Source organism: Podarcis raffonei, chromosome 2 (genome assembly GCF_027172205.1).
Source record: "Podarcis raffonei isolate rPodRaf1 chromosome 2, rPodRaf1.pri, whole genome shotgun sequence".
Classification (NCBI taxonomy): domain Eukaryota; kingdom Metazoa; phylum Chordata; class Lepidosauria; order Squamata; family Lacertidae; genus Podarcis; species Podarcis raffonei.
Genome location: NC_070603.1, coordinates 16,428,089 through 16,454,361, shown reverse-complemented (window position 1 = coordinate 16,454,361; position 26,273 = coordinate 16,428,089). Strand labels below are relative to the sequence as shown.

The 26,273-nt window shown below is 45.6% G+C and overlaps 1 protein-coding gene across 6 annotated transcripts in view; it reads left to right on the top strand.

The window, feature by feature from the left end:
* The window catches only part of LIMA1 (LIM domain and actin binding 1), a 70,376-nt gene that overhangs the window by 8,543 nt on the left and 35,560 nt on the right, over nucleotides 1–26,273 (top strand). For 3 of the 6 annotated variants that reach the window (XM_053375095.1, XM_053375093.1, XM_053375094.1), the window contains 3 exons: nucleotides 9,844–9,980; nucleotides 16,221–16,266; nucleotides 23,887–24,348. In XM_053375095.1, the coding sequence (XP_053231070.1) occupies nucleotides 9,862–9,980; nucleotides 16,221–16,266; nucleotides 23,887–24,348 (627 nt within the window). In that variant the 5' untranslated portion in view covers nucleotides 9,844–9,861. Of the gene's footprint in view, nucleotides 1–9,843; nucleotides 9,981–16,220; nucleotides 16,267–23,580; nucleotides 23,719–23,886; nucleotides 24,349–26,273 lie in introns of those variants that run through there. The other 3 variants (XM_053375097.1, XM_053375096.1, XM_053375098.1) reach the window with 2 other exon arrangements.

The following is a 26,273-nucleotide window of genomic DNA, read 5'->3' as shown; positions in this document are numbered from 1 at the left end:
GTTTGGGTGTGATGCTGCAGTCGTGGCTGGAAGTGGACAACTTCTGCTTTTTTGGGCGGTCGCTTGTAGCCAAGTAAGATTGTCTTCCATGAACACGGTTTTAACAGTGAGTCTGTAAGTGACTCACCTTGTCATGGTGACTGGGCTTGCACGTTCCTATGAACCTTGTGAGCGAAGCCGCTGGGAGTCTCATACTCCCAGCAGGGTCACCCAGGGCAGTAAGGTCAAAGGGAAGGAGCTAGACAAAGAATGATCCAAGAAGTCCTCAATGGCAGAACAGGCGGATGATAACAAGCGATATGTTATGACGGCTGTGAAGGCGGATGAAGGCTGCAGCAGATAAGAATTTATCAGTCATCGTGATACTCATGCCATCGGAATAGAGCCTTACTGTGAAGACTGTGCGTTGGTCAACGTGCACTGACCTACACACATAAATTCACGCACAGGCGTTTTCCAAAAACCCATCCAAACCCCAAAAGTCCCATGTAATGGGGGTAGGACTGTGAAATCTGGAAGCCCCTAGTCATGAATTGGTACATGGGCGGTGGATACAGATTCAGTTGCTCTGACTCAAGGAATGAGGCAGTTGAGCAGCTCGGCAGTTGTATCCATGATTGAGCAGCCCCTTTTAGGATCCACTATGCTCACCCCCCAAAGGGGGAGAGGCTAGAAAAGGTGCCCTGAACATAGTCTGTCTCCCAATTTCCCTGACTGGATTACCGCGCCTAGTGGGGTCACCACCCAGCGGTCATAAAAGACAATAGAACTTTGGAACATGGAATATACAAACTGTTGGATAAGACAGATAATGAGCGTCCCAAACACAGAACTGCCATCATTGCGGGAGAGCTGTGTAGTTTTAACATCAATACTACAGCGCTTCAAGAAACTCGGAAGAGCAGGTGAGGGACAACTGAAGGAAGTGGACGGCCATTTAATGTCCACTCATTCTGGAGTAGCCTTGGTGCACTCAGTGAAAATTCCTCCCTTATCCCGGAATGGATAACTTTGAAGTGGGAGTGACGTGACCATCTCGTGTTTGCTAAGAAACTTTTATCTCCTTTAAAGATTAACAATGCGCTTGGTAATCACCCAAAGGTTTCTGGGGATGAGAAACCTTAGATATGTCCGCAATGTGTTTACTTAGTGACGTCCATGTGAGTAAAGAGAATGCAGACTAAAATTCATAGGGAAAACGAACAGACTGGTAATGTTATCAATTCTGAAACAAACAACACCCTTGGCTGTCTCGATCATAAAACCTGCCGATGTTAACGATAATCATGGCTTCAGACATGGTTTACAGTCATAGCACAAATATTTATTATATTATTTATTAGATTTCTAGACCAACATGTCCTATAAAGAGACTGCAGGCGCTTCATATTATAAAGCAATTTTATTATACAACAAATCGAAACTCTCTTTGGTAAAAGGCAGCAGTGCAGAATGAAAAGTTCAAGCCTGTGGGCAGCCAGTTCAGTCCCTCCAAAGGCCCTGGAGAAAAAGTGAGTTTTGACTTGGTGGTGGGATTCTGCCACCCTAGTTGCCATCTTGCCTCTTCCACATGTGGCATGCCATAGCCAAGAAGGCCCTGTCTCGTGTCACTACACAGTGAACCACGCTGCTGGTATGATGATAAAATGTATGCATGCTTCCCCGGCTGCAGGGTCCAGGACATTTGATATTGCATTCCCTAGGATTAATTCAGGAACTGTCTACTGAATCATTGCTGCTCTGATGCAAAACTGTTACAAAATTTGTGCGATCTCCGCAGCAGCCTCACGCTTTCATAACTTCTTTGGAAAGGGGCAATGCTTTTCTTGTATTGGTAGCATCACAATATTGGGCTTTAACAAGTCCCTGAAATTGAGAGATACTTTTATTAAAACCAGCCTGATGTATTGTCTTAATCCTTGAGTTTTCCAGAGCATAATGTTCGCAAAATAAGCTGTTTATCTTAAACTTTCCCCTTAATTCCCACTAATAATCGAAAAACAAAACTCTTATGAAATGCCTGGCTCCCAGATGTACCTGAAAATATTTGTACTCTTGGCAAAAGTACAAGCGTGTGCCAGCGCCTTTGCATGTTTCTACAGATGCACAGAAAGGCAAAACATTCTCTGGTGCTTTTGCAGTTCCGTAAGCTTCTTACTCAGTTGTTGTGGAGGCAGTTTCGTCGTTAAGGTGAGTAGCAAATACCTTTCGCTCTAAGCGCTCATTTAGAGGGCAAGTGGACTCTAGGCTGAGGAGAAAAAAGCCATAAAGCTACTGAGCTCTCCAAATCGCTTTCAGACTTTCACCTTTCTTACCCTGTTTTTCTTAGCAATAATTTGTAGGGCAGCGTGAACGTCACAGCTGAAGCTTGCTGGACAGGGCTGAGCTTTAGCAAAAGCCTGCAAGTTTTCTGTTGTTGCTTCAGAACGTGCTGTTCTCTGCTTCTGACTTGTATGTAGTTGCTGAGGAGGCTGGGGCACCTAGCAGTCTCTGTGTTAAAGCTTTCTGTACCTCCCCCCCCCCCCGCTGCTTGTATTGAATTTCAGAACTCCTGACTTAAGCAAAGCTGACTGGTTCTCCAGCTATGGATCAGCTTCTGTACTCCCTAAACCATGCAAGGCTGCTTTGGGATCCTAAAATCCACATTTGTTGCTCTCCAAAGCTTCTGTTTCATGGGGAGTGGCAAGAGGACCTACCTAGGCAATGTTTGCTCTGCAGATGAGTGTTCATGTGTAAACATTAACCAGAAAAAAAGCCAAAAGCCACTTAGCTGTCCTGAACCAGTGCATGCCGGGATGAGAAAAAGCCGGGGAGTGAAAGCCATCGACCTGGATGACCTTAACTAATTTTGTTCGGAGGGAACTCTGGACTTCCTTGGAAACTTATCAGCATCTGTGAGATGCTCAGTACTGGCAAGCAAGCTCTGGGTGCGAGAGCCGGTCCTGCCCTGAAACTGCAGGTGGAGGGAGACAAATGTTCCAGAGCATGCTCAGTTTGTCGGGCAACGGGGAGGCCTAAGAGTGAGGCCAATGCCTTGTATGGGGTCTTCCACAATGCGCAGTTCAGTCCTTCCAGAAAGCCTTTCTTGGCGGTTGACACAGCAGAGTCTGGAACAGTTAAATGGAACCGATGCGTTCTGCCGAAATCAATAGTGCTAAAACCCATAGACCTGAAAGTTCATATTGGCACTTAAAACGGCACTTTGCAGTTGGAGAAGCTTCGCTCCCCCTTTTTTTAAAGCGGTAAAGAAGAGCATATAAATTAAGGTCGCAATCGGTTTGTAAGCAAACGTAATCCTATTATTGCCGAGTGAATATGTAATATGAAATTGTGGAGCTGTGCCTATCAAAAGTCTCCAGTGTAGTGAGATACAGTGGCATAAAATATTAGTCTAATGCAAGAAAGAGCAGGAGGGAGGAGAGTTATATATGTAGTCAGTTTAATCTGCAGGATTAGTCTTCAGGGCTTAGATTGAGTGGCACACTTATTCAATGTTTGAGGCTATTTTGTTGCTGGTGTGTCTCTGCAACACACCGAGTAGTGTTGGTAAGAAAGCTCATCTTTTAATATTAAATCCTTATGCTGCAGTATCTCAGAAAGGGGTCCATAGCGAAGTTTTGGTGGAATGCAAACTTATTTAAACTTAATCCACGTTTAAATGGTTGGCAGCCTTCGTATGCGTGAGCTCATGCAACACCTGTGGTGTTTAATGCCACTGGCAGTGGTTGATGTTCTGTGCTTCTCAGTCTTATTTTCCAAGTGGAGCTAAATCATTCTTACCGCATTGCTTTTTGTGCTCCCTCTGGCAGTGCCATGTACCCCCTGAACTGGTTGCTTTACCAGGCAAAAGACGGCTTTTTGTTTGTTTGGAGGCTCATAAGGAAGAACTTGGTGCGTTTGTCTTAATGCAGACTGTTGTGTTCTTGCTACTGACCTCTAAGAACATCATCATCATCATCATCATCATCATCATCATCATCTATTATTGATACCCCGCCCATCTGGCTGGGTTTCCCCAGCCACTCTGGGCGGCTTCCAACAGAATATTGAAATCCAATATTCTATTAAACATTAAAAGCTTCCCTAAACAGGGCCGGCTTCAAATGTCTTCTAAAAGTCTGGTAGTTGTTGTTGGGAGGGCGTTCTGCAGGGCGGGTGCCACTACTGAGAAGGCCCTTTGCCTGGATCCCTATAACTTGGCTTCTCGCAGCGAGGGAACCACCAGAAGGCCCTCGGCGCTGGACCTCAGTATCCAGGCGGAATGATGGGGGTGGAGACGCTCCTTCAGGTATACTGGGCCGAGGCCGTTTAGGGCTTTAAAGGTCAGCACCAACACTTTGAATTGTGCCTGGAAGCGTACTGGGAGCCAGTGTAGGTCTTTCAAGACCGGTGTTATGTGGTCTTGGCGGGCGCTCCCAGTCACCAGTCTAGCTGCAGCATTCTGGGTGTTACTGACCTCTTAAGCACATGAAATACCCTAAGGATCCAAATGTATAGAGCAGCCTGTAGAGCTCAGTTGGTTCAAGGGTGGTGCTGATAAAGCCAAGGTTGCAGGTTCGATCCCTGTATGGGACGGCTACATATTCCTCTATTGCAGGCGGTTGGACTGCATGATCCTCAGGGTCCTGTCCAACTCTACAATTCTATGTTTAGTGTGCAGCTTTCTCCCCCCCCCCTTACCTGCCACCAGTTGGCACTAGGGCGGCGCAATATATCATTCAAAACCGGTTTGAAGCCCATACCGTGATGTCGGTTTCATTATTTTTGACCTGGCAATGTTGTTGTTTAGTCGTATCCGACTCTTCCTGACCCCATGGACCAGAGCACGCCAGGCACTCCTGTTTTCCACTGCCTCCCGCAGTTTGGTCAAACTCATGCTGGTAGCTTCGAGAACACTGTCCAACCATCTCGTCCTCTGTCGTCCCCTTCTCCTTGTGCCCTCCATCTTTCCCAACATCAGGGTCTGGCAATACATTGGCAATACATTGTGAATTATGGTGCGTTCATGCGCATGCTATGCAAAAATCACAATGTAGGGGAAAGCGTGATGCCAGCCAATGCTTCTCTCGATTCCTGCAGCCCCTGTTAACTCGGCTGGCTCAGCTCTCCCCTGGCTCCTGCAGGGGGCAGCGAATCACGAGGGCAGGAGCCGGCAAAAAACCACAGAGCGGGGAAAACCATGAAGCCGGCCAATGCCTCCATCTTTATTTCAGACAGCGCGATATATAGCAATATGCCACAATGTTTAGCTGGTGATCCATCGCAATGTTGACATGCACTGCTCAACTTCCTTGAGCAATGGCTGTGTGGCATTATACTTAAGGACGAAGTTTTGCGCCCGTTCCATTCCCCCCCCATTTTTTATTCATTTTATAACACAAATAAAGAACACAAACAGAAAAACAAGCAATACAAATAAATTCTTGTCATATCCTTATTTTTCTAAATATTGTTAAGTGGGCTTCCCCGAGTCACACCTATCTGATTTTCATTTTACTTCATCTTTAGCAGTTTATATATATCATAATTTCTAACCATTTTTTAAATCACACTTAAAATAACTTTTTTTTCACTTGCAAATAATACTATTTTAAAATACCCTATCTTCTACTAACCCTACAGCCTGTATCCACTTCCAAAGCTATTCTAAGTTTTAAATATTAACATATTTTTTCAAATATTCCTTAAACTTCTTCCAGTCTTCTTCCAGCTTCTCTTCTCTCTGGTCTCGGAGTCTCCCGGTCAGTTCGGCAAGTTCCATATAGTCCATCATCTTCATCTGCCATTCTTCAATAGTTGGTAAATCTTGTTTCTTCCAATTCTTCGCTAGCAATATTCTCGCAGCTGTTGTGGCGTACAGAAAAACTTTTGCGCCCATTCCAGGGACAAGTGACATGAACTTACGTCCCTGCACTGGTTTGCATGACGGCTGTCTCTGTCTTGGCAGTTTAGGGCAAGGTTCACACAAACTGCGGAGACACGACATTGTGGCCAGGCCAGGGGTTGGGAGCTTAGCATGCTGAAATGCTAGTTTGAAAGAGAGAAAACATTGGCACACGGGAAATTAGCTACAAACAAGGGAAGGGTTCTAGCCTAGTCTGTACTGGCTTGTCTAAGGGCCAAACGTGTTTGCCTGGATTGTGCAAATGACGCACGTGGAACGTCTTGTCCCATAGTTGAATGGTGATAGTTCATTACCTACTTCGACATGTTGGAAGGTGCATTAACCTGAAGCCACTGATGCAGGCAAACCGACAAATATGCATTGCAATTGTGATATTAGGAAACACCCCAGAGAGTCCATATACGGCATAGCTGTCAACTTTCAGATTTGAAAATAAGGGATCAGCAGCCTCACCTGTCCCAGGGACAGTCTATGGGATATCTAACTATCCAGGATAGCAGCGGGAAACTGCGCTGGAATAAGGGAATTTCCCGCATAAAAAAGGGAAGGTTGATAGCTATGATATACAGTGGTACCTCAGGTTAAGTACTTAATTCGTTCTGGAGGTCCGTTCTTAACCTGAAACTGTTCTTAACCTGAAGCGCCACTTTAGCTAACGGGGTCTCCTGCTGCTGCCGCGCCGCCAGAGCCCGATTTCTGTTCTTATCCTGAAGCAAAGTTCTTAACCTGAGGTAATATTTCTGGATTAGCGGAGTCTGTAACCTGAAGCGTATGTAACCCGAGCTACCACTGTACGGTCTTTGAGCAGATCGCATCCCTTGTGTGCTTAAATTTTCAGCTTTGGATCTCATGCACACAGGAACAAGTTGGTGAACCTGCCAAATGCTTAAAAATTGTCTGTGTCTGAGGCCAAAGGTCCCTTATCTGTACTCCACCCTCCCCAACTTGCCCTGCTTAGTGCTTCGTGTTATTACTATGCTTTCTCATCACCTTATGAATGCGTATGTGCGTGAGAACCTGTGCTTTTAACTGAATTCGCCAAGCCCTGCTCTTGTGGCCTTTTCCTGTCATTTTCTGCTGCTGCTACTCCTTTTATTATTCCAGAGAATAGAAAGAGTCTGTCCCTCGGGTCAACCTCCACCCAGGGGAATGTAACTTCCTCTAGATTGGTTTCTGTGGTCAGGTCATTTTCCCAAGCTAGCAAAGTAGAAGAACCAGTTCTCGTACTTAATTTGAACAGGGTCTTGCTGCTGTTGGGCCTCTGCCTCTGGTTTTGGAAACTGGATTTAAGTGAGCAGTGTCTCCTGGTTAGCTTCCCTTCACCTGCAAAATGAGATTTAAGATGTTTGATGTAGTACACCACACTTCCCTCAGTAGATCTCTTCCCCTTCTTAAAATCTCAGAGTGAGCAGAGATGGGAAAATCAGCCCTCCCTCGCCCGTCAACTTGCCTGAATGACTGCTTCGTGTTGTTTGTTTTGGCAGACTCCGATGCCCGCTCTGTCTCCTTTGGCAGTACTGTTACAGGACGTAATAATGTCATCCACAAATCAAGGGTTCATTCATCCCTTACTCATCCAACATGATATATGCCACCATCTGCCAGCAATGCCCCTTCTATATTCCTCATAGGACAACATAGGCCAGTCCCTATGCAAAAAAATAAACGGACCCAAATCTGACATCAGAAATGACATTATTCAAAAGCTGTTAGGGGAACATCCCCGGAGCGAATTACCGTATTTTTTGCTCTATAACACGCACCCGACCATAACACGCACGTAGTTTTTAGAGGAGGAAAATCTGTAGGCATGCCACCCGTAGGCATTCCCTCCATAACACGCACAGACATTTCCCCTTACTTTCTAGGAGGAAAAAAGTGAGTGTTATGGTGCGAAAAATACAGTATACTTCAAAGGGAGGCTGCCTGGTTTACAATTCACCAGGAACGTAAATGTTATTGCTTGCGGATTGAACAGAGACAAAGGGGTTTTAGCACATTATCTCTGTTGAGTGGCATACCAAGGTCAGGGAAATTTGTGTTACCAGATAACTTTTAACTATGTAATTACCACTGTCTGATGATGATGATTTTTTTGCATTTCCTTCTGATGTTGCTGTTTACACTATCCCTCTCCCCCTGTCCAGCTCTGCCCAATATTATACAGTAGTACCTTGGGTTAAGAACTTAATTTGTTCTGGAGGTCCGCTCTTAACCTGAAACTGTTCTTAACCTGAGGTACCCCTTTAGCTAATGGGGCCTCCCGCTGCTGCCACACGATTTGTGTTCTCATCCTGAAGCAAAGTTCTTAACCCGGGGTACTATTTCTGGGTTAGCGGAGTCTGTAACCTGAAGCGTCTGTAACCTGAAGCGTTTGTAACCCGAGGTACCACTGTATTTGGGAAAACACTTTATGCGTTTGTTGTAGTAGTAGTAATAGTAATCCTCGCTTTGTTAATGACCCTCCTGCTGTTCTCCTTTAATGGCCCATCTCTTATGTATTTTGGTGTTTTCATTTTGTGAACAGGGATCTTCAGAGGAACGGCGGTATACAAATTTAATAAATAATGAAAGCATCATCTCTCAGGCTGTTTCCAGAGGAAGCTGGCCTGACTTACATTTTAACTATGGCCGGATCCAGAGGTTCAGGAAGCTTGAATAAATTCTAGCTCTTTACTGGATCCAGCATTTTAGGGGGAGTCTAGAACCCCCAGACTCACAACACTATGATGATGGAATCCAGAGGAAAGAGATTACAATGCTGTAACTTTCATGCAGTTCATGGTAACTCGGGGGAAATGCTAACTCACCTTCTTGGTAAAGGATGCTATTGGTTAATTTTTTTGTCTACCTTTCAGATGCTTCAGAGGTTATTCATTCCTGCTCCCTGCAGTATCCTTGATTAGTTCTTCTTAGCCGGTATTGTGCCATAGTTAGTGTAGGGCTTGGACATTGGCTAGATTTCTTCTTTTAGTGTCGTTAATAATAATAAAAATGATAATAATATTTATACCTGCCCATCTGGCTGGGTTTCATTCATTTCAAGCAGCCTTTGCAATGAACATAATGCCATCCATAGGTTTCAGATCCATAAATGAGTTGAGCTACGCTTATTGCATTGCCTTTGATTTACCGTATTTTTCCGTGTATAAGACTAAGTGGTTTGGTTTTTTTTACCAAAAAATTAGGTTTAAAATTGGGGCTTGTCTTATACACAGGTAATGCTAAGGGGTGTTTTCTTAATTTTTGGGGTCCCCCCAAAATAGGGGGCGTCTTATACATGGGGGCGTCTTATAGATGGAAAAATACGGTACATCAAATTGTAGTTTAAAATAGTTTGAGCAGGGATACGGGGGGTGACAGCCAACTAACCCATTTTGTCAGTGCAAGGATTTATGCTTGTGCAATGGAACAACCCCCTTTTCTCTGCATCTTCCCCATATCTCCTCCAAATTGTTTGGGGGAGTCCTGCGTACAGTCTTGCAGGAGGAGAGGGGAGGAAGAGGTGGAATAAGTTAGTTGGCTAACACCCATTATTTCTGCTGTGCTTGGATTTTTTTCTTCAAGATAATCAGCTAGTACTGCAATATAAAGCTTCCACTACGGTTGAACTTATCCATAACTCATTGAGAGGTGTTTGCATGGGAACTGCGTTTGCTGAGGCTCCTCAACTGTAACCACCTCCTCTTGTAATGCAGATTACGCAACTATAAGATGGGGGGCGGGTGTCTTTGTTGCTGTGGATATGTTTTTCTTTTTTAGTAATTCAACTGAAGATTTCTTCAGGCATATTTCAGGGAATCTATCATGAAACCAATTAAGCCTTTTTTTAAGAAACAACTTGAGAGCAGGCAGTGGAATGAAGAGAAATGTAGAAGTCTGCCATGGAGCAAGAGAAGTATTTGATGTAAAATCTTTTTCCCCCCTTCACTCTCTAGTTGCTGTTGCATTTCAAGATGGAGCCATCTCCCTTTAACAGAAGGCAATGGACTTCGCATTCTCTGAGGATCACTGCCAAGGAGTTGTCTTTTGTCAACAAGAACAAGTCATCGGCTCTCATGGAGAGGTTCTCCAAGTAAGTTCTGCGACTGTCCTGTCCAAGAGTACTGACTGTTCTTTCTATGAGAACAGGGGTAACAACTAGCAGCTGGCCATATTGGTTTTTTTTAAATGTATTTTGAAGAGCACGAGACTCCTAATCTGGGGTTTGAGCCCCAAATTGGGCAAAATATTCCTGCACTGCAAGGGGTTGTCCTTAGATCACCCTCGTGGTCCCTTCCAACTCTAGGATTCTATGATTCTACTCTTGTGCTGGAGAAACTGAACATTATTATAAATTAGAACACAACAACAACAGTTTTATTATTTACACCCCGCCCATCTGGCTGGGTTTGCCCAGCCACTCTGGGCAGCTCCCAACAGAATATTAAAAACACGATAAAACATCAAATATCAAAAATTTCCCTAAACAGGGCTGCCTTCAGATGTCTTCCAAAAGTCAGTTGTTTATTTCCTTGATATCTGATGGGAGGGCGTTCCACAGGGCGGGCGCCACTACCGAGAAGGCCCTTTGCCTGGTTCCCTGTAACCTCACATCTCGCAGTGAGGGAACCGCCAGAAGGCCCTCGGAGCTGGACCTCAGTGTCTGGGCAGAACAATGGGGGTGGAGATGCTCCTTCAGGTATACTGGGCTTGACTTTCCCAAGTGTACAGGTGAGTTATGCTTTAACAACTTGTTTGCTTTTTGTTCTGTCTTCTCTGCATTTCTTATTTTAATGGCCTCTGGAGGTGCATTTGTGATTATGGGTTGTCAATTCAGACGTCACACTCAACCAGCGTTTGCTGTGATGTCAGAACTGAGCCCCTGTATATTAGAGCTGTTCTCCTTTGCAGAGATTACTGAACAGAGGACTGGGGGATGTCACCATGTTTTTGTTGAACTGGGAAAACAAACATTGTGGTAGCTAAGGTGTGTAGCTTGCCAAATCATCTACCTTAAGTGTTTTCAGGAAATGCTTCCACTGGATTCCTGATAGAGATAGAGCTCAGTTTGAGGTTTCTGAAGGAGGAAATAATAGAATCAAAAGGAGTTGGCTTTTGTAATCCATGCTTTCAGCAATCCTAGCTGGTATGAACATGACAACGCCTTCTCCGCTGACAGAAATTGGAACTGGCTGCATGTGGAAGCATTCAATGTGGGGCACGGGAGGCTAGCCACTCTGAATATTTTAAAACACCTTGTTGCTTAAGAAATGTGGCCTGTTAAGAGGCTTAACATGACGTTTCTTCTGCCAGTGCTTGTGTGTAATTTTCTTACCCACTGAAAAATAGACCCCCCCAACAGGAGGTTTACAGACATTTGATTTTTGTACTAATAATGTCCTGATCCTGTACTTGTGCAACACCTCCAGTGAGTACTTTTTTTGCCTCTTTTTAGAAAGTGCAGTAGAATCCCAAACAATCCAGAGTCCTCAGGAAAACTATCAGCGTGGATTGTGTGTCTATATATGGATTGTCCATATATATATATATAGTTATATTTATTAGTCCCCTGTTCCCAAAAAGTGAAACTCAAAGCCCCTTACAAAAATGAACGTTTAAAACAAGGAATATCTGTCTGTCTGTCTGTCTGTCTGTCTGTCTGTCTGTCTGTATCTATCTATATCTCCCTCTTTGGAAGCACTGTTCCTGATACCCAGATCCAGCACTGCTTCTCAGAATCCTAGTGCTACATAATTCCTGTGCAGCAGGTCCATTTTTTGCTTCTAGGATTTCAGAACTATAAACGCCCTGCGTTTATTTGCTTCCAATTATGCTTCAACACTTTGGCACATTTATTGTGGTCAGATGCCACCCAGTGGCAAGAAGAGTAGGGCTGGGCCAGCTTGAAGATGCTTTTATTTACCCTCTTGTCCTGTGTAAAATTCAACATTTTGGAGCACAGGGTGCAGGGAGAGATGCAAAAGTAGGAGGTGTATGCCAGGGGATCCTTGGATCTTGACTGTTTTCACTGTTTTCATCCTGTAGAATTCCATCCATTATATTTTATCTGCACAATCAGAGTGGATTTCAGGAGCCAAAAAGTCTTAATAAAAAATATGACCTCTGAGCCATCTAGCCCCCAAAATGGAAACTAGGCATTCTGTTTTAGTGACCCTGGTTTAAGGAGCCATTTGGCACCTAGCTTCTATATCTAACATTGCTTAACATGTATTCCCCTTTGTTGTTGTTTAGTCGTTTAGTTATGTCCAACTCTTCGTGACCCCACAGACCAGAGCACGCCAGGCACTCCTGTCTTCTACTGCCTTCTGCAGTTTGGTCAAACTCATGCTGGTAGCTTCAAGAATACTATCCAACCATCTCGTCCTCTGTCATCCCCTTCTCCTTGTGCCCTCCATCTTTCCCAACATCAGGCTCTTTTCCCAGGAATCTTCTCTTCTCATGAGGTGGCCATAGTATTGGAGCCTCAGCTTCAGGATCTGTTCTTCCAGTGAGCACTCAGGGCTGATTTCCTTAAGAATGGATAGGTTTGATCTTCTTGCAGTCCATGGGACTCTCAAGAGTCTCCTCCAGCACCATAATTCAAAAGCATCAATTCTTCGGCGATCAGCCTTCTTTATGGTCCAGCTCTAACTTCCATACATCACTACTGGGAAAACCATAGCTTTAACTATACGGACCTTTGTTGGCAAGGTGATGTCTCTGCTTTTTAAGATGCTGTCTGGGTTTGCCATTGCTTTTCTCCCAAGAAGCAGGCGTCTTTTAATTTCGTGGCTGCTGTCACCATCTGCAGTGATCATGGAGCCCACGAAAGTAAACTATCTCACTGCCTCCATTTCGTCCCCTTCTATTTCCCAGGAGGTGATGGGACCAGTGCCCATGATCTTAGTTTTTTTTTTTATGTTAAGCTTCAGACCACATTTTGCTCTCTCCTCTTTCACCCTCATTAAAAGGTTCTTTAATTCCTCCTAATACATAAACTGGGAGAAAATATATAAACTGTTTCCTACAGTGGTCAACCAGATACCTCTGGGAAGGCCACAAGCAAGACATGATGACAATAGTACTCCCCATCTCTTTCTTCCCAGTCATTGGCATTCAATGTTGTGCTGCTGCTTAACACGGAAATTTCCTATAGCCGCCATGATGGCTTACAGGCGTTGGTACACCTGTTTTCCATGAATTTGCCCAGTCACCTTCCAAAGCCATCTTGGCAAATGGTCAAAATTCCATCTTGGGAATTCCATCACTTCCACACTCCTGAGGTGCCTGGGAAAATGTGGTTGTGCGGCTGTGGTGCTGAAGCGGGAGGGGTAGGGGTAGGATCCTGAGGCAGGTGGTGCTTTATATTCCGCGGCAGTCAGAACAGGGGTAGGTCGCTGTCCTATTTTTCTAGAAAAAGTGCCAGAACTCGCCATGAACACATCCCTCGTTCTCAGAGAATGGCAATGGCGCCCACCTGAGAGGTGCTAGAACTGAGTTCCTTCCAGCTGGAAGAAAGCCCTGGATAGGTGGAATGATCATATTGTAGGTTTGTTTAAATTTCTTCTTCTTCTTTGGCGATCACTCGTAGCCGAATAAGATTGTCTTCCATGAACACGGTTTTAACAGTGAGTCCGTAAGTGACTGTGGAGGCCAATTCTGGATCCACACGTCTTTCCACAGTGAAGACATAGGTTTCCAGGCAGGAGTTGATCACGGTGAGGGTTTGCCAAGCGTGCCTTCCTCTTAGCATGTTTCTCCCTTTTGTCCTGAGTTTGAGCGTCTTCAAAGCCCATGATACCTTTGGTCAAGGCTGTTCTCTAATTGGAGCGCTTGCAGGCCAGTGTTTCCCAGGTGTTGGTGTTTATACAACATTCCCCCCCCCCCATTTGCCTTGAGAGAGTCTTTAAACCTCTTTTGTTGACCACCAGCATTACACTTTCCATTTTTAAGTTCGGAATAGTTGCTTTGGGAGACGATAAGCAGGCATGTTTAAATGTGCACGACCCCTAGAACATAATGATAATGAATGGTATAAAAATACTGTGAATAAAATAAAGAAATGCTCCCCCAGCCCGTCCAAGAACCTTGCTGAGGTACACTGATTTTTTGTGAACCAGGAGGGCTGTACTCCTTTTGCCTCAAATTCCTAACCTGGTTTGAAAAATGGATTCAGAGATACTGTTTTATTCCTTTGACCATCCCTTGTAGGGCTTTAGGAGGGGACCAGAGATGTCCTGTGATCTTCCTCCCCCCCCCCAATAATGTTTATTGAGTTTCATACAAATATAACACATACTGTAAAACAAATAAAACAACAAATAAAACAACAAAAATGAATAAAAACAGAAGATATAACAACAAACACATAAGCAATACAAATTAATTAATTAATTAAAAGTTCCAACCTCATAAACATATTGCTTGACTTCCTCTAGTCCCTCCCATCTGAATTTCCTTGTAACTGAATGTAACAGCTTTCCAATATCATTATTCAAAGACAATATTCCAATTAAAATCAGATTTCTTAACTTTTCTTAACATTCTAAATCTCATTTATTTAATTAACTCCTAATTTAATCCTAGGCCTATTTGGTACTTTTAGGTAACTTCTAATTTTTAATATTACAATATTTATTCAAATAGACTTGAAATTTCTTCCAATCCCTTTCCTAATGCCACAGAACCAGTACCCCCCCCCCATCCTCATGTGCAGGAGCACAGTGTGTGTGCCTGACCCACACGCTGGGGAACTCTGACCTTGAAAGTGGGTGGGTTCCACATTGGTGGTGGTCCGAGTTAAGAATAAATCACCTGAGAGATGCTTGTCTGCTGGGTCCATTGTGTGGTACATGCAGCTGAAGAATGGCTTGCAAGAAGGACTGAGTGCATATCTGCAGGCTAGGGAAAGAATACTTAGGAAATTCAGGGGAGAGGTTATCTGGTGAACATTAGTCATGGGTGTGGTAACCAGGCCTTCTCAAGAACTGCTGACTCTGGTGTCTACTCCAAATGGCTTTTATTTGGGGACAGTTGAGCATTTAAATGCAGAGGAGCTCATCTTCAAACTGCATTGTGAGTTAAGGGCTTTTAACCATTCTCAGTCAGAGGCCACAGGGGGCTTAATCTCCCCCAAACTGCTAGTCTGGCATATAATTGGCTTTTAAAGAACTCTTAAAGCACAGTTTAAAACAATTTGCTGCTGCAGTGTAAATGACGGTGTGTCTTGTGGGATCCTAAAGACTGAATGGATGTATTGTGGCGTAGGTTTTTGTGGATTACTGAGATGCGTGAAGTGTTGTTTCCAGTCAGTTTACCATTTTCTCCTTCTCTACCCATTCACATGCATGTATCTGTACCCACCAACCAAGAGGGTGGTGCTTGCCATACATGGAAGCTCATGCCACAATTAATGGAGGCACTTAAGACGCTTATTGCTGCTGCTGAATATTTTGTTACGGGCTTACGACACCATATGGTTTAGAGCATGAGTAGGCAAACTAAGGCCTGGGGGCGGGATCCGGCCCATTTGCCTTCTAAATCTGGCCCTTGGATGCTTTGGGAATCAGCATGTTTTTACATGAGTAGAATGTGTCCTTTTATTTAAAATGCATCTCTGGGTTATTTGTGGGGCCTGCCTGGTGTTTTTAAATGAGTAAAATGTGGGCTTTTATTTAAAATGCGTCTCTGGGTTATTTGTGGGGCATAGGAATTCGTTCACCCCCCCCCCCAATATAGTCCGGCCCCCCACAAGGTCTGAAGGACAGTGGACCGGCCCCCTGCTGAAAAAGTTTAGAGGCTTCTTTCTCCTTCGCCAAACAGCCTTGTTAGTCATCCAACATTTAGCAGATCCTCGAATGACCCACACATACAAACTTTGTGCGTGCTTCACTTTGCAAGTGTAAAGGTAAAGGGACCCCTGACCATTAGGTCCAGTCGTGACCGACTCTGGGGTTGCAGTGCTCATCTCGCTTTATTGGCCGAGGGAGCTGGCGTACCGCTTCCGGGTCATGTGGCCAGCATGACGAAGCCACTTCTGGCGAACCAGCGCAGCACATGGAAACACCATTTACCTTCCCGCCAGAGCGGTACCTATTTATCTACTTGCACTTTGATGTGCTTTTGAACTGCTAGGTTGGCAGGAGCAGGGACCGAGCAATGGAAGCTCACCCGTCGCGGGGATTCGAACCGCCGACCTTCTGATCGGCAAGTCCTAGGCTCTATGGTTTAACCCACAGCACCACCCGTGTCTGCAAGTTTAGGATTGAGAATAAACCTATTTCTCTCTCCACTTCTCTCACCAACCCTTCTCTCTACCCCTTTCCCCACAAAGGTACCAGAAAGCAGCCGAGGAAGCAACCGCAGAGAAAAAAAGAAGTGTAAGTATTGAAAAGATATTTATGGAATGAATTGCCACGTGAAAACCATGGCAGCATCGGAGTTTCTCCATTTCCTGTAGTGGCTGCTCTTGAGTGTCCTCAAGAGAGTTGTCTTGTCTCTTCATCTGGTGTTGACTAGGAAACTTGCTTTGCGGATGCTTTTGTTTGGCTCCTAAGCTCCAGGCCTTCCCCAGCCTCTGACCCACTTTCTTGTCCTTTCAGGGGTTGACCGAAGCACAAGGAAGTCAAGTGACTTTCCCTGGGGTCATGCACTGACTCTCTCTGTATCAGCTTCTCAAAACCAGAACGCTCTTAGCTCCCAAGTCCTTTGTCCTAACCTCAAAACTTCCATGAATAGCCTTCTCTGTGCTCTGAAGCAAAAGCAGCTGTTAGGTTCTGTACCTTTTCGCTCATTGCTTAGCTTTGAGGCTTAAATGCATGCTCGCATTTAGTTCCGAATTTCTACCTGCGCTGCTACCTAAAGGAATACCCTGCAGGAGGAGATGGAGCTGACCTTGATTCCCAATTCCTGATTATTTTATTCAACACAGAAATATAGAAGCTGTTTGAATAAGGAGCTGAAGTTAGTATGCCTCCGCTTTCCAAAATAACTCTTTGTACGACCCCCAATCCATGCCACCAAGAGGATTTCTGTTTCTAAGTTACAATGGACGCTCAGGTTGTGAACGTGATCCGTGCGGGATGCACGTTCGCAACCCACGTTTGCAGGTTGCGATCCGGCGCTTCTGCGCATGCTCAAAGCGTGATTTAGCGCTTCTGCGCATGCATGACAGCTGAAACCCAGAAGTAACCCGTTCCGGTACTTACGGGTTTTGGCGGTCCGCAACCCAAAAAAACGCAACCTGAAGCGACTGTAACCCGAGGTATGACTGTACTGTTGCTTTTTTTTTTTCTGGCTCAGAGCTGCTGCTGCTTCGTCTTTTGTACTAAGATATTTTTGAGCCCTTCTCTTCTCCCCCTCCTGAATCTCCAGTTCACCAATTGAAGTCTATTATTTATGTTTCTGCCTTTGTCATCCTTGTTGAATGGAATATCGGTTCAGGGAGCCCAACAGGTGGTGGGCGTGTTTTTGTTCTGTATGAAGTGCACATCAACCACAAAACCCCTCCTATTGTTGTAAAACTCCCATCATCATAGACCAGGGGTAGGCAACATAAGGCCCGGGAGCCAGGTGCAGCCCAATCGCCTTCTCAATCCAGCCTGTGGATGGTCCGGGAATCAGTGTGTTTTTGTTGTTGTTGTGGTTTAGTCGTTTAGTCGTGTCCGACTCTTCGTGACCCCATGGACCAGAGCACGCCAGGCACCTCTGTCCTCCACTACCTCCCGCCAGTAGCATGTTGGACGCCTTCCGACCTGAGGGGCTCATCTTCCAGCGTCATAACTTTTATATGCCTGTTGTCTTTGTCCATGGAGTTTTCTTGGCAAGGATACTGGAGTGGCTTGCCGGTTCCTCCTCCAGGTGGATCACGTTTGGTCTAAACTCTCTACTATGACCTGTTCATCTTGTGTGCCCTGCTCGGCGTAGTTCATAGCTTCTCTGAGTTCTTCAAGCCCCTTCGCCACGGCAAGGCAGTGATCCATGAAGGGGCAGTGTGTTTTTACATGAGTAGAAAATGTGCTTTTATTTAAAATGCATCTCTGGGTTCTTTGTGGGGCATAGGAATTTGTTCACCCCCCCCCAAATATAGTCTGGCCTCCCACAAGGTCTGAGGGACAGTGGACCGGCCCCCTGCAGAAAAAGGTTGCTGACCCCTGTCATAGACATCCCTTTAACAAGCCCACAAAGGACAATATGAAAATGGTGATGCTGCACCATAATAATTTTAAATTGTAGTTGCACTTTAGAAGTATCCTTGCTATTACTGTTTTGTGGTGTGCTGTTGTACGTCTACAGTGGAACACAATGGCCTTCAAAGGAGGGCAATTGTCTGGGAACACTTTCTCCACGTGTACCTTACAGACTTTGAGAATGGGGGGCTGCATGTGGAATTCCTAGGTGCATGCAGCTTGCACAGAATGCATATACCTTGTGGAAGCAGGGCTGGAAGTGTATGTGATACTGGGGGTGAGGTCCATAGGCTTCCATGGGAATAATAATAATTTATTATTTCTACCCCGCCCATCTGGCTGGGTTTCCCCAGCCACTCTGGGCGGCTCCCAACAGAATATTGAAAACGCGATAAAACACCAGACATTAAAAACTTCCCTAAACAGGGCTGCCTTCACAAGTCTTCTGAAAGTCAGATAGTTGTTTATTTCTTTGACATCTGATGGGAGGGTGTTCCACAGGGCGGGCGCGACTATCGAGAAGGCCCTCTGCCTTGTTCCCTGTAACCTCACTTCTTGCAGTGGGGGAAGGGAGGAAATTGCTTCTTGCCTGGATGAACCATAGCTGACAGATTTCCAGCTTTCATTTTTAAAAAAAGTCTGGGGTGCAGGAGCAGAGAATACATTTCTGTCATTTGTAAATCCCGAAATAAGAGGCAAAATGTACACGCAACACTTTCTTTTGTTGTTGTTGTTGAGAAACTAGCCTGCTCCTCCTTTAAGGGCCAGATTCAACCAAGTTGCTGCCCTAGCAGAAACCCTCTCAAGCGGTCCCACTAGCACAATGGGACTTTCTCCCTTCTTCCCCCTGTGCACCCCGCAAATCTGCTCAGGAGGGTTGGTAGACACCCTCCAAAACATTGCATGATGGGAGGAGAGGGGAGATCAGTCCACCTGGAAAGCAGCCTTCGCTGAATTCCACCTTCTGTGTATAACTCTGACAATGGATCATTCCTGTGAGGACTGTTCCCACTCTACTAAACACCAGGGGTGTAGTTTGGGGGGGAGCTGCCAGGGCATCACCCTGGGCACATTTTTCTGGAGGGCAGGCTGCTCACACCACCCTCCTGCTTTTCACAGCTGGGATTTGACCAGATCTCAACCTCGCAAAGCGGCACAGGGAGGGTGGTGTGAGAACGACGCAACAGTCATGCGCCCTTCGATCCCAGCCCCTTGAGGCTAGAAGGACGCAACGGTGTCCTTCTCATGCCCCCGAGGCGCTCGGTGAGGCTGGGATCTGTTCAGATCCAAGGGCTGGTGTGCGGCAGGTTCCGATTGCTCCCTGCGCCTCGCCTGACGCATGTGCCCTGGGTGCCATGAAAACATGCTCCGCTGCTATGCTTCAAGGAATGAGAAGAGTGTTTGAAAAGTGTTCCGTTCTTAAAGAACCAGGAAGCAGCCTCGTATCTCTTCAGACAATTAATAGTAGAAGAGGAGGAGGAGTTTGGATTTGATATCCCGCTTTATCACTACCCTAAGGAGTCTCAAAGCGGCTAACAATCTCCTTTTCCTTCCTCCCCAACAACAAACACTCTGTGAGGTGAGTGAGGCTGAGAGACTTCAGAGAAGTGTGACTGGCCCAAGGTCACCCAGCAGCTGCATGTGGAGGAGCAGAGACGCGAACCCGGTTTACCAGAGTCCACCGCTCTTAACCACTACACCATACTGGCTTCTAGCTCAGAGATGCCCACACTGATTGACAGTGTCTCCCCAGGGCTTTCAAGGCAGGGGTCTCTCTGATCCCTGGTGATGCCAGGTGTTATGTACTGAGCTGAATCCTAGAACAATAGGATCCAGAATGCAGCAGTCTGATTGGTCTGCAGGAGCCACCCTATCCAGCTCCAGGTGGAAGTGAATCCGCAACCTGATTGGCCTGCAGGAGCAGCCAGTCAGGCTTCTGGAGGAGGTGAATCTGCAACCTGATTGGCCTACAGGAGCAGCCCAGAATTAGCCCATCACATGAGGCCCATTGTGTAAATAATGTATATATAAGCTAGACGTTTTGAGGAAAGTTTCATTCATTGCTACTATGAGCTGAATAAAGAGCATGAAATTCACACTCGACTCCCGGTATATTTCACTGGCGACAAAGGTGGGATTCCGCTGAGCTGACTGCCATGCACAGCACCACTGTCTGCCGCACCGCTGCATCGCACCGTGTATCCAGGCTTCAGCTCCGGGACACAAGGAACTCAGAATGGCATCCGACAGCAGCTTCTCACCGTTCAACCCAGCATATTCCACCAGGGATTGCGTCTGTATGCATAGCAGATGTTCTACCTTTTTGGAATGTTCTTCCATTGTCACAACCCATGCTGTACTGTTCTCCCCAAACTGTAGCAGTGTACAAACAAAACGCACGAAGCTTTTGGACCCAACACTATGCTGAGGCATTCAGAAGAAGAAGAGGAAGAGTTTGGATTTGATATCCCGCCTTTCACTCCCTTTAAGGAGTCTCAAAGCGGCTAACATTCTCCTTTCCCTTCCTCCCCCACAACAAACACTCTGTGAGGTGAGTGGGGCTGAGAGACTTCAGAGAAGTGTGACTAGCCCAAGGTCACCCAGCAGCCGCATGTGGAGGAGCGGAGACACGAACCCGGTTCCCCAGATTACGAGACTACCGCTCAGTAGAAACAGGTGGAAACTTGAAGAAGTACAACCAGTTCCAGGGGAAGGTGTTGTTCTAGGAGCATCCCTCTTTTTGAATTTGATCTGCCTTTCTAACACCTCTGGTGTTTGGGTCATCTAAGTGACTTGTGAGAGGGGACTCTTTCTGAACATAGCAAGCAGCCTGAAGTGAAACCTAGTCCTGGATAACAATTCTGACAGTGATCTGATACAGTCCCTTCAATCACAATGCTTGTTCTCCTCCCTTAAGAGTTATTTCAGGTAGTTGCTAAGGCACAGCTTCTTGTAACTTTTTTCTTCCTCCTGCTTCTGCTAGTGTCCTGCTTGCTCAAGATAACCTTCCAGTTTAACCAAGGATATTTGAGAACTGGAACTGAATTGTCCTCTTGGGGGACACGATGTTTTGTTTGGGCAGGCTTGGGAAATTCTTTCCCGCTTTTGATCGTTATCAAATTTGGCTTCATTAGGAAGCATTCCTTATCTTGTGTCTGAGTCATTGGATTTAAGAGCAGACAGTCGGCTAGTTGCTGGGCATTTAAGGAGGCAGCAAAAACTGTAGCATGCAGGCTGGTAAATCTTTCAGGCAACAGAAAAGGGATATCAATAGCAGCTATCAATAGCAGCAGTCAATCAAAACTCTGGACAAGTGGTTTACTACACTTCTATACTGATCAATAACTGATTTTTTGGGACAGTATACGTTAATCAAGGCTAAAACCATAAAGAAGAGCAGTACGTAAAATCTAAAATGGAGCAAAAACAGCACAATACAAGACAAGAATAAAGCCAGCAATGGAGGGTCACGGTAGTTTACAAGCAATGCCAAAACAATTTCTGAAAAGTATAGGAGAATAAAAAGGGCAGGCAGAGGGTTTTCTTGGAATGGCTCCCATCAGATGCCAAGGAGACAAATAACTGTACAACCTTTAGAAGACACCTGAAGGCAGACCTGTTTAGGGAAGTTTTTAATGTTTTATTATGTTTTCATATGTGATAGAAGCTGCTCGAAGTGGCTGGGACAACCCAGTCAGATGGGTGGGGTAGAGAGAAAAAAATAATAATCATCACTTGGTGCCAAAAAGACCACAGTTTAGCTGCCAGACAAGCCTCTTTATGGAAGGCATTCCACAATTATATTCTGTGAACCACCCTGAGATCTTATGATGAAGGGTGGTATTGAGACCTAAATAGTAATAATAATAATATTAAAGGTAAAGTACTCCTGGGTGGTTAAGTCCAGTCAAAGGCGACCATAGGGTTGTAGTGCTCATCTCCCTTCACGCAGAGGGAGCCAGCGTTTGTCCACAGACAGCTTTCCGGGTCATGTGGCCAGCAGAACTAAACCACTTCTGGCACAACAGAGCACTGTGACGGAAACCAGAGCTCACGGAAATGCCGTTCACGTTCCTGCCGCAGCAGTACCTATTTATCTACTTGCACTGGTGTGCTTTCAAACTGCTAGGTTAGCAGAAGCTGGGACAGAGCAACTGGAGCTCACTCCATCATGGGGATTCGAACTGCCAACCTTCCGATCGGCAAGCCCCAGAGGCTCGGTGGTTTAGATCACAGCGATGAAGGGTGGCATCTAAACCTAAATAGTAATAGGAATAATATTTTAAAAATAAAATATATAATACATTAGACAACACTACTGAAAAGTCTCTCCCCTTTAGTCGCTGGCTGTCATTTGGTGACAGGTTGGCGGGGCACCTGGAGGAGAGCCTTGGGAGATAACCTCAAGAGTTCAGACAGGTATATGTGGGGCAAGAGACTTGCTCCTCCAGGTAACCTGGCCTCAAGCCATTAAGGGCTTTAAAGGTTAAAACCAGCACTTTGAATTCCCTGAGCTGAGGCATCTGAGCCACCGGGAAGCCCTGGCAGCCGAGAGGAGGAGTCAGTTACATGCCAGGCCTCCCTGTGCAGCAGGACACCTGGTGCTGGAGGCTGGTTTGCGAACAAAAGCTTCAAGAACACCTTGCTATATTGTGCAGCTTTTTCCCTCCCCTCCCCACCCCCCACCTTGCTGACCTATTTGGCCTTCTGCAAATTTGAGCCCAGCTTGAAACCGAGCAAAGGGCCTAATATATTTTTGCGGCTTAGTTGGGGATTCTTGTTAATTTGCAGAGGGGTGTTCGAAATGTGACCAGAAGAGTAATAGGGTGAGAGACTTAAATCCCAATATAGCCGCTAATCCTGCTTAATACGCTAAAGCTCTGCAGACCTGCTCCACTTTGCGGTTAGTCTTGAACCGTGCTGGGTAGGATACGGAAGGAACGCCGCGGAGATGCAGCGTTGGCAGGTATCGCATCCGAGTTCCTTGTTTGGAAAAGCGGGGGGCTAGCCTGCTGTCTGCCGCTAAATAAGTAAAAGGCTTGGCTTGGCTGGGGCGTTCCGTACGCGGCGCTTTTCAGTTTGAATGCATAGCGTACAGCAAACGTAAGTTCGGACAAGAATCCCTAAAATGTGGCCGAATCTGATAAAATATATAAAAAATAAAAATTCCAATTTCCTGCCGGTGTGGTGAGGAAGACACTTGCTGGAGTGCTGCAGGCAAAGGCTTGTTAAGGTGGCCAGGCTGAGACATAATCCTCCTGTTTCTTAAAGTGCCTGCTAATTGGTCCCCTGGAACAGATGGAGAAATTCTGCCGCATTTGGCAATAGCCATTTCATAGAATGGCATCCTTCCTGAAGCCCTTCCTTGATTCCGCTTGCCGCTAGCCATAGGTGGATTTCTGTTCCCACGTTTGCTTTGAGCAGAATTTCCTGAGACAAAAGGGCTAGGTCCTAACTCTTCCATTAGTCAGGCTCCCTTTCTTCCATATAAGGCCATCCTGTTTTATCATTTCCTGCTTCAGCTCCTTTTTCTTTCCCTCTTCCTCCTCCCTCTCTCCCTTCCTCGCCCTGGGTGCAAGCTTTCTCCATGTGGCACAAGTTGCAACTGTTCACAGCTGTCTGAAACAGCAGAGAGGGCTCAAGGTCGGCGCTTTCGACTTCCTTTCTTTGGGGAGAGGAGCGAGCGGAAAAGCAGCCAAGCACTTCTTGGCTTTTCGTTTTGTTCCTTTAAGAAGTAATAATCCTGGGACCTTTAAGTAACTGGCGTTAACTTCTTGCTTGCTTCTTCTTGTTGTCGTTTCTTCTCCTCAGAACGCAGAAAACCTCCCCCCTCATTTCAAAAGGGGGACCCTCAGCGTCCTGAAGAAAAAGTGGGAGAACCCGCCGCTGGGGACAGAGGCTCGGAAGGAAGCTCTCCGAAGCAGCTGCGCTGAGGTTAGGCAGAAGTCTGTCAGCCCTGGTGGTGGAATTGAAGGCAGCGCCGCTTCCCTAGCCGAAGCTGACAAAGGCCCGGGGATTGGTCCCGGCTTGCGGCTCCGTTCCTCTTCCGGAGTGATTGGCCGGTTCAGATATCCCAGTGTTGACAGCGAGGAGGCGAAAGCCCATTCGCCCGAGAGTGGGAAAATGGAAAATTGCCTTAGAGAATCCAGACAAGAAGTAGGAAAGCCTGAGGCCAATGAAAACCCAGATTCTTCAGGGAAAATAGAGAAATGTAGCGTTCCTCTGAGCAGGCTAAAGATGATGTTTGAGAGGGGGGATGCGAGCCAGACAAAGGTAAGGAATTGAATTGCTCCAGCTCCCCTTGGCTGTTGTTGTTTTTTTCCCTTGGGGGGGAAAACAAGGGGGTGGCTCTCAAAAGACTTGCCCCGCTGTACAAGTGGTGATCTTATTCTTCCTGTGGTAAAACGCATCTCATGGCTAGCTGGCGAAGCGCTAATATAACTCGGTGCCCAAGGGAGATGAATGCACACTGCAGAATGTAATTTTCCCACATGCCACACACACACACACACACACACACACTCACACACTCTGCTGGAACAGGAAATTGAATGAACAAGCATGCTGGCTCCAGCCAAGCCCCAAAGATAACTGTGACGGGCACATCTTATATTTTTTTAAAAAAAGAAGTTTGTGTGTGATTGCAATTGCAAGCTGTTGCATTCTGCAGCTGTGACACAGACTGAAGAGAGCCGGTTTCATGTGGGAGATAAACTTCTGCTGTCCTTTCCTATGTGTGCATGTCAGCAAATGTTTCTTGTCTGCTAAAAAAAGGGGGGGGGAATTATCACAGGAAAAATGTGTGAACATAGGCTGAGAGTGCCTGCTTTTGCTAGTTTTGACTTGCAAATTTCACAGGCCTTGCATTTTCCTACAACTGCTCATGAAATCTGATCCTGCATGTGGACTGCAGACTGTGTCCCCCCCGGGAAAATTGCGTAACTAGAAAATGAGTTGCATATGCCAATGGCTTCAAACACAGTCTGGTTGACTTTTTCCAGTTTTCTCATAGTTTCCTTCACTTTCGTCCCTTTGCATGTGTGGCTGAGTTTTTGCTAGAATATAAACAGGTATGGCTGAGACCTTTAAATAGCTGGAGGCTTAGGAAAGCCCAAATAGTTTTCAGTCGAGGTTAATTTAATAAAATTAGTATTTAAAATTGTTTCGGGAAGGAATGGTTTGCTTTATCTCAGTTGTAACTGATTTTAATTTGCTGACTGAGCTGTTCAATGAGTTCTGAAAATGGTGTTCACTGGAGAAATATTAGGGCGTGACTCTAGATCTCTTCCAAGAAACTGACACCATCTCTTTGGAGAATAATAACTGCGTTGCCCTGAGCATAACAAAAGGAACTGTTTCTAAGAGATTGGACCACTTAGTCTAAGTGTTGTTATTGTCAATATCAGGAAATAATAAAAGTAGATTAAGGCCTGTTCACATTAAACCATGGTTTGTTTTAAATTATGGTTTAATGTGAATGCTCTTTCTTCAGTTCCTGCTTCTCCACAAACGAAAGAAGCCAGGTTTTGTCTTCGCATGCTGTCTGAACCCTAGCTTGTGGTTTGTTTCCTGCAAATAAAGCACAAGCAGTAGCCAGGGTTTGTTCTTGGCTGACCATGGTTTGCTCTTGCGGTTCCTTTGGAGGAAGCAAACCATGAACCTGGGTTTGGGCAACATGACAAGCGAAACTTGTTTAGTCAGCATTGGAGCAGTGGAAGGAACACAACAAGCAGTGTGTACTTCCAACTACAGTGGTACCTTGGGTTACATATGCTTCAGGTTACATACGCTTCAGGTTACAGACTCCGCTAACCCAGAAATAGTACCTCAGGTTAAGAACTTTGCTTCAGGATGAGAACAGAAATCGTGCTCCGGCGGCATGGCTGCAGCAGGAGGCCCCATTAGCTAAAGTGGTGCTTCAGGTTAAGAACAGTTTCAGGTTGAGAACGGACCTCCAGAACAAATTAAGTACCACTCTCTAGTTTATTGTGAACTATGGTTTAGCTTAATATGTGAACCAGACCAGCTTGTACCATTCTGGTGCACGTACGAACCTTCACATTGTACAAAATATTTTAATGTTGTGTTTCCTAGAATTCTAAACAGAAACTGACTGAATGAGAGGTCATTTTACTGCTCCTAGTGAGCGATCAAGTTTCCCCCGTAACATGGCAGCTTAGCTGTCTAGGAATATTCTT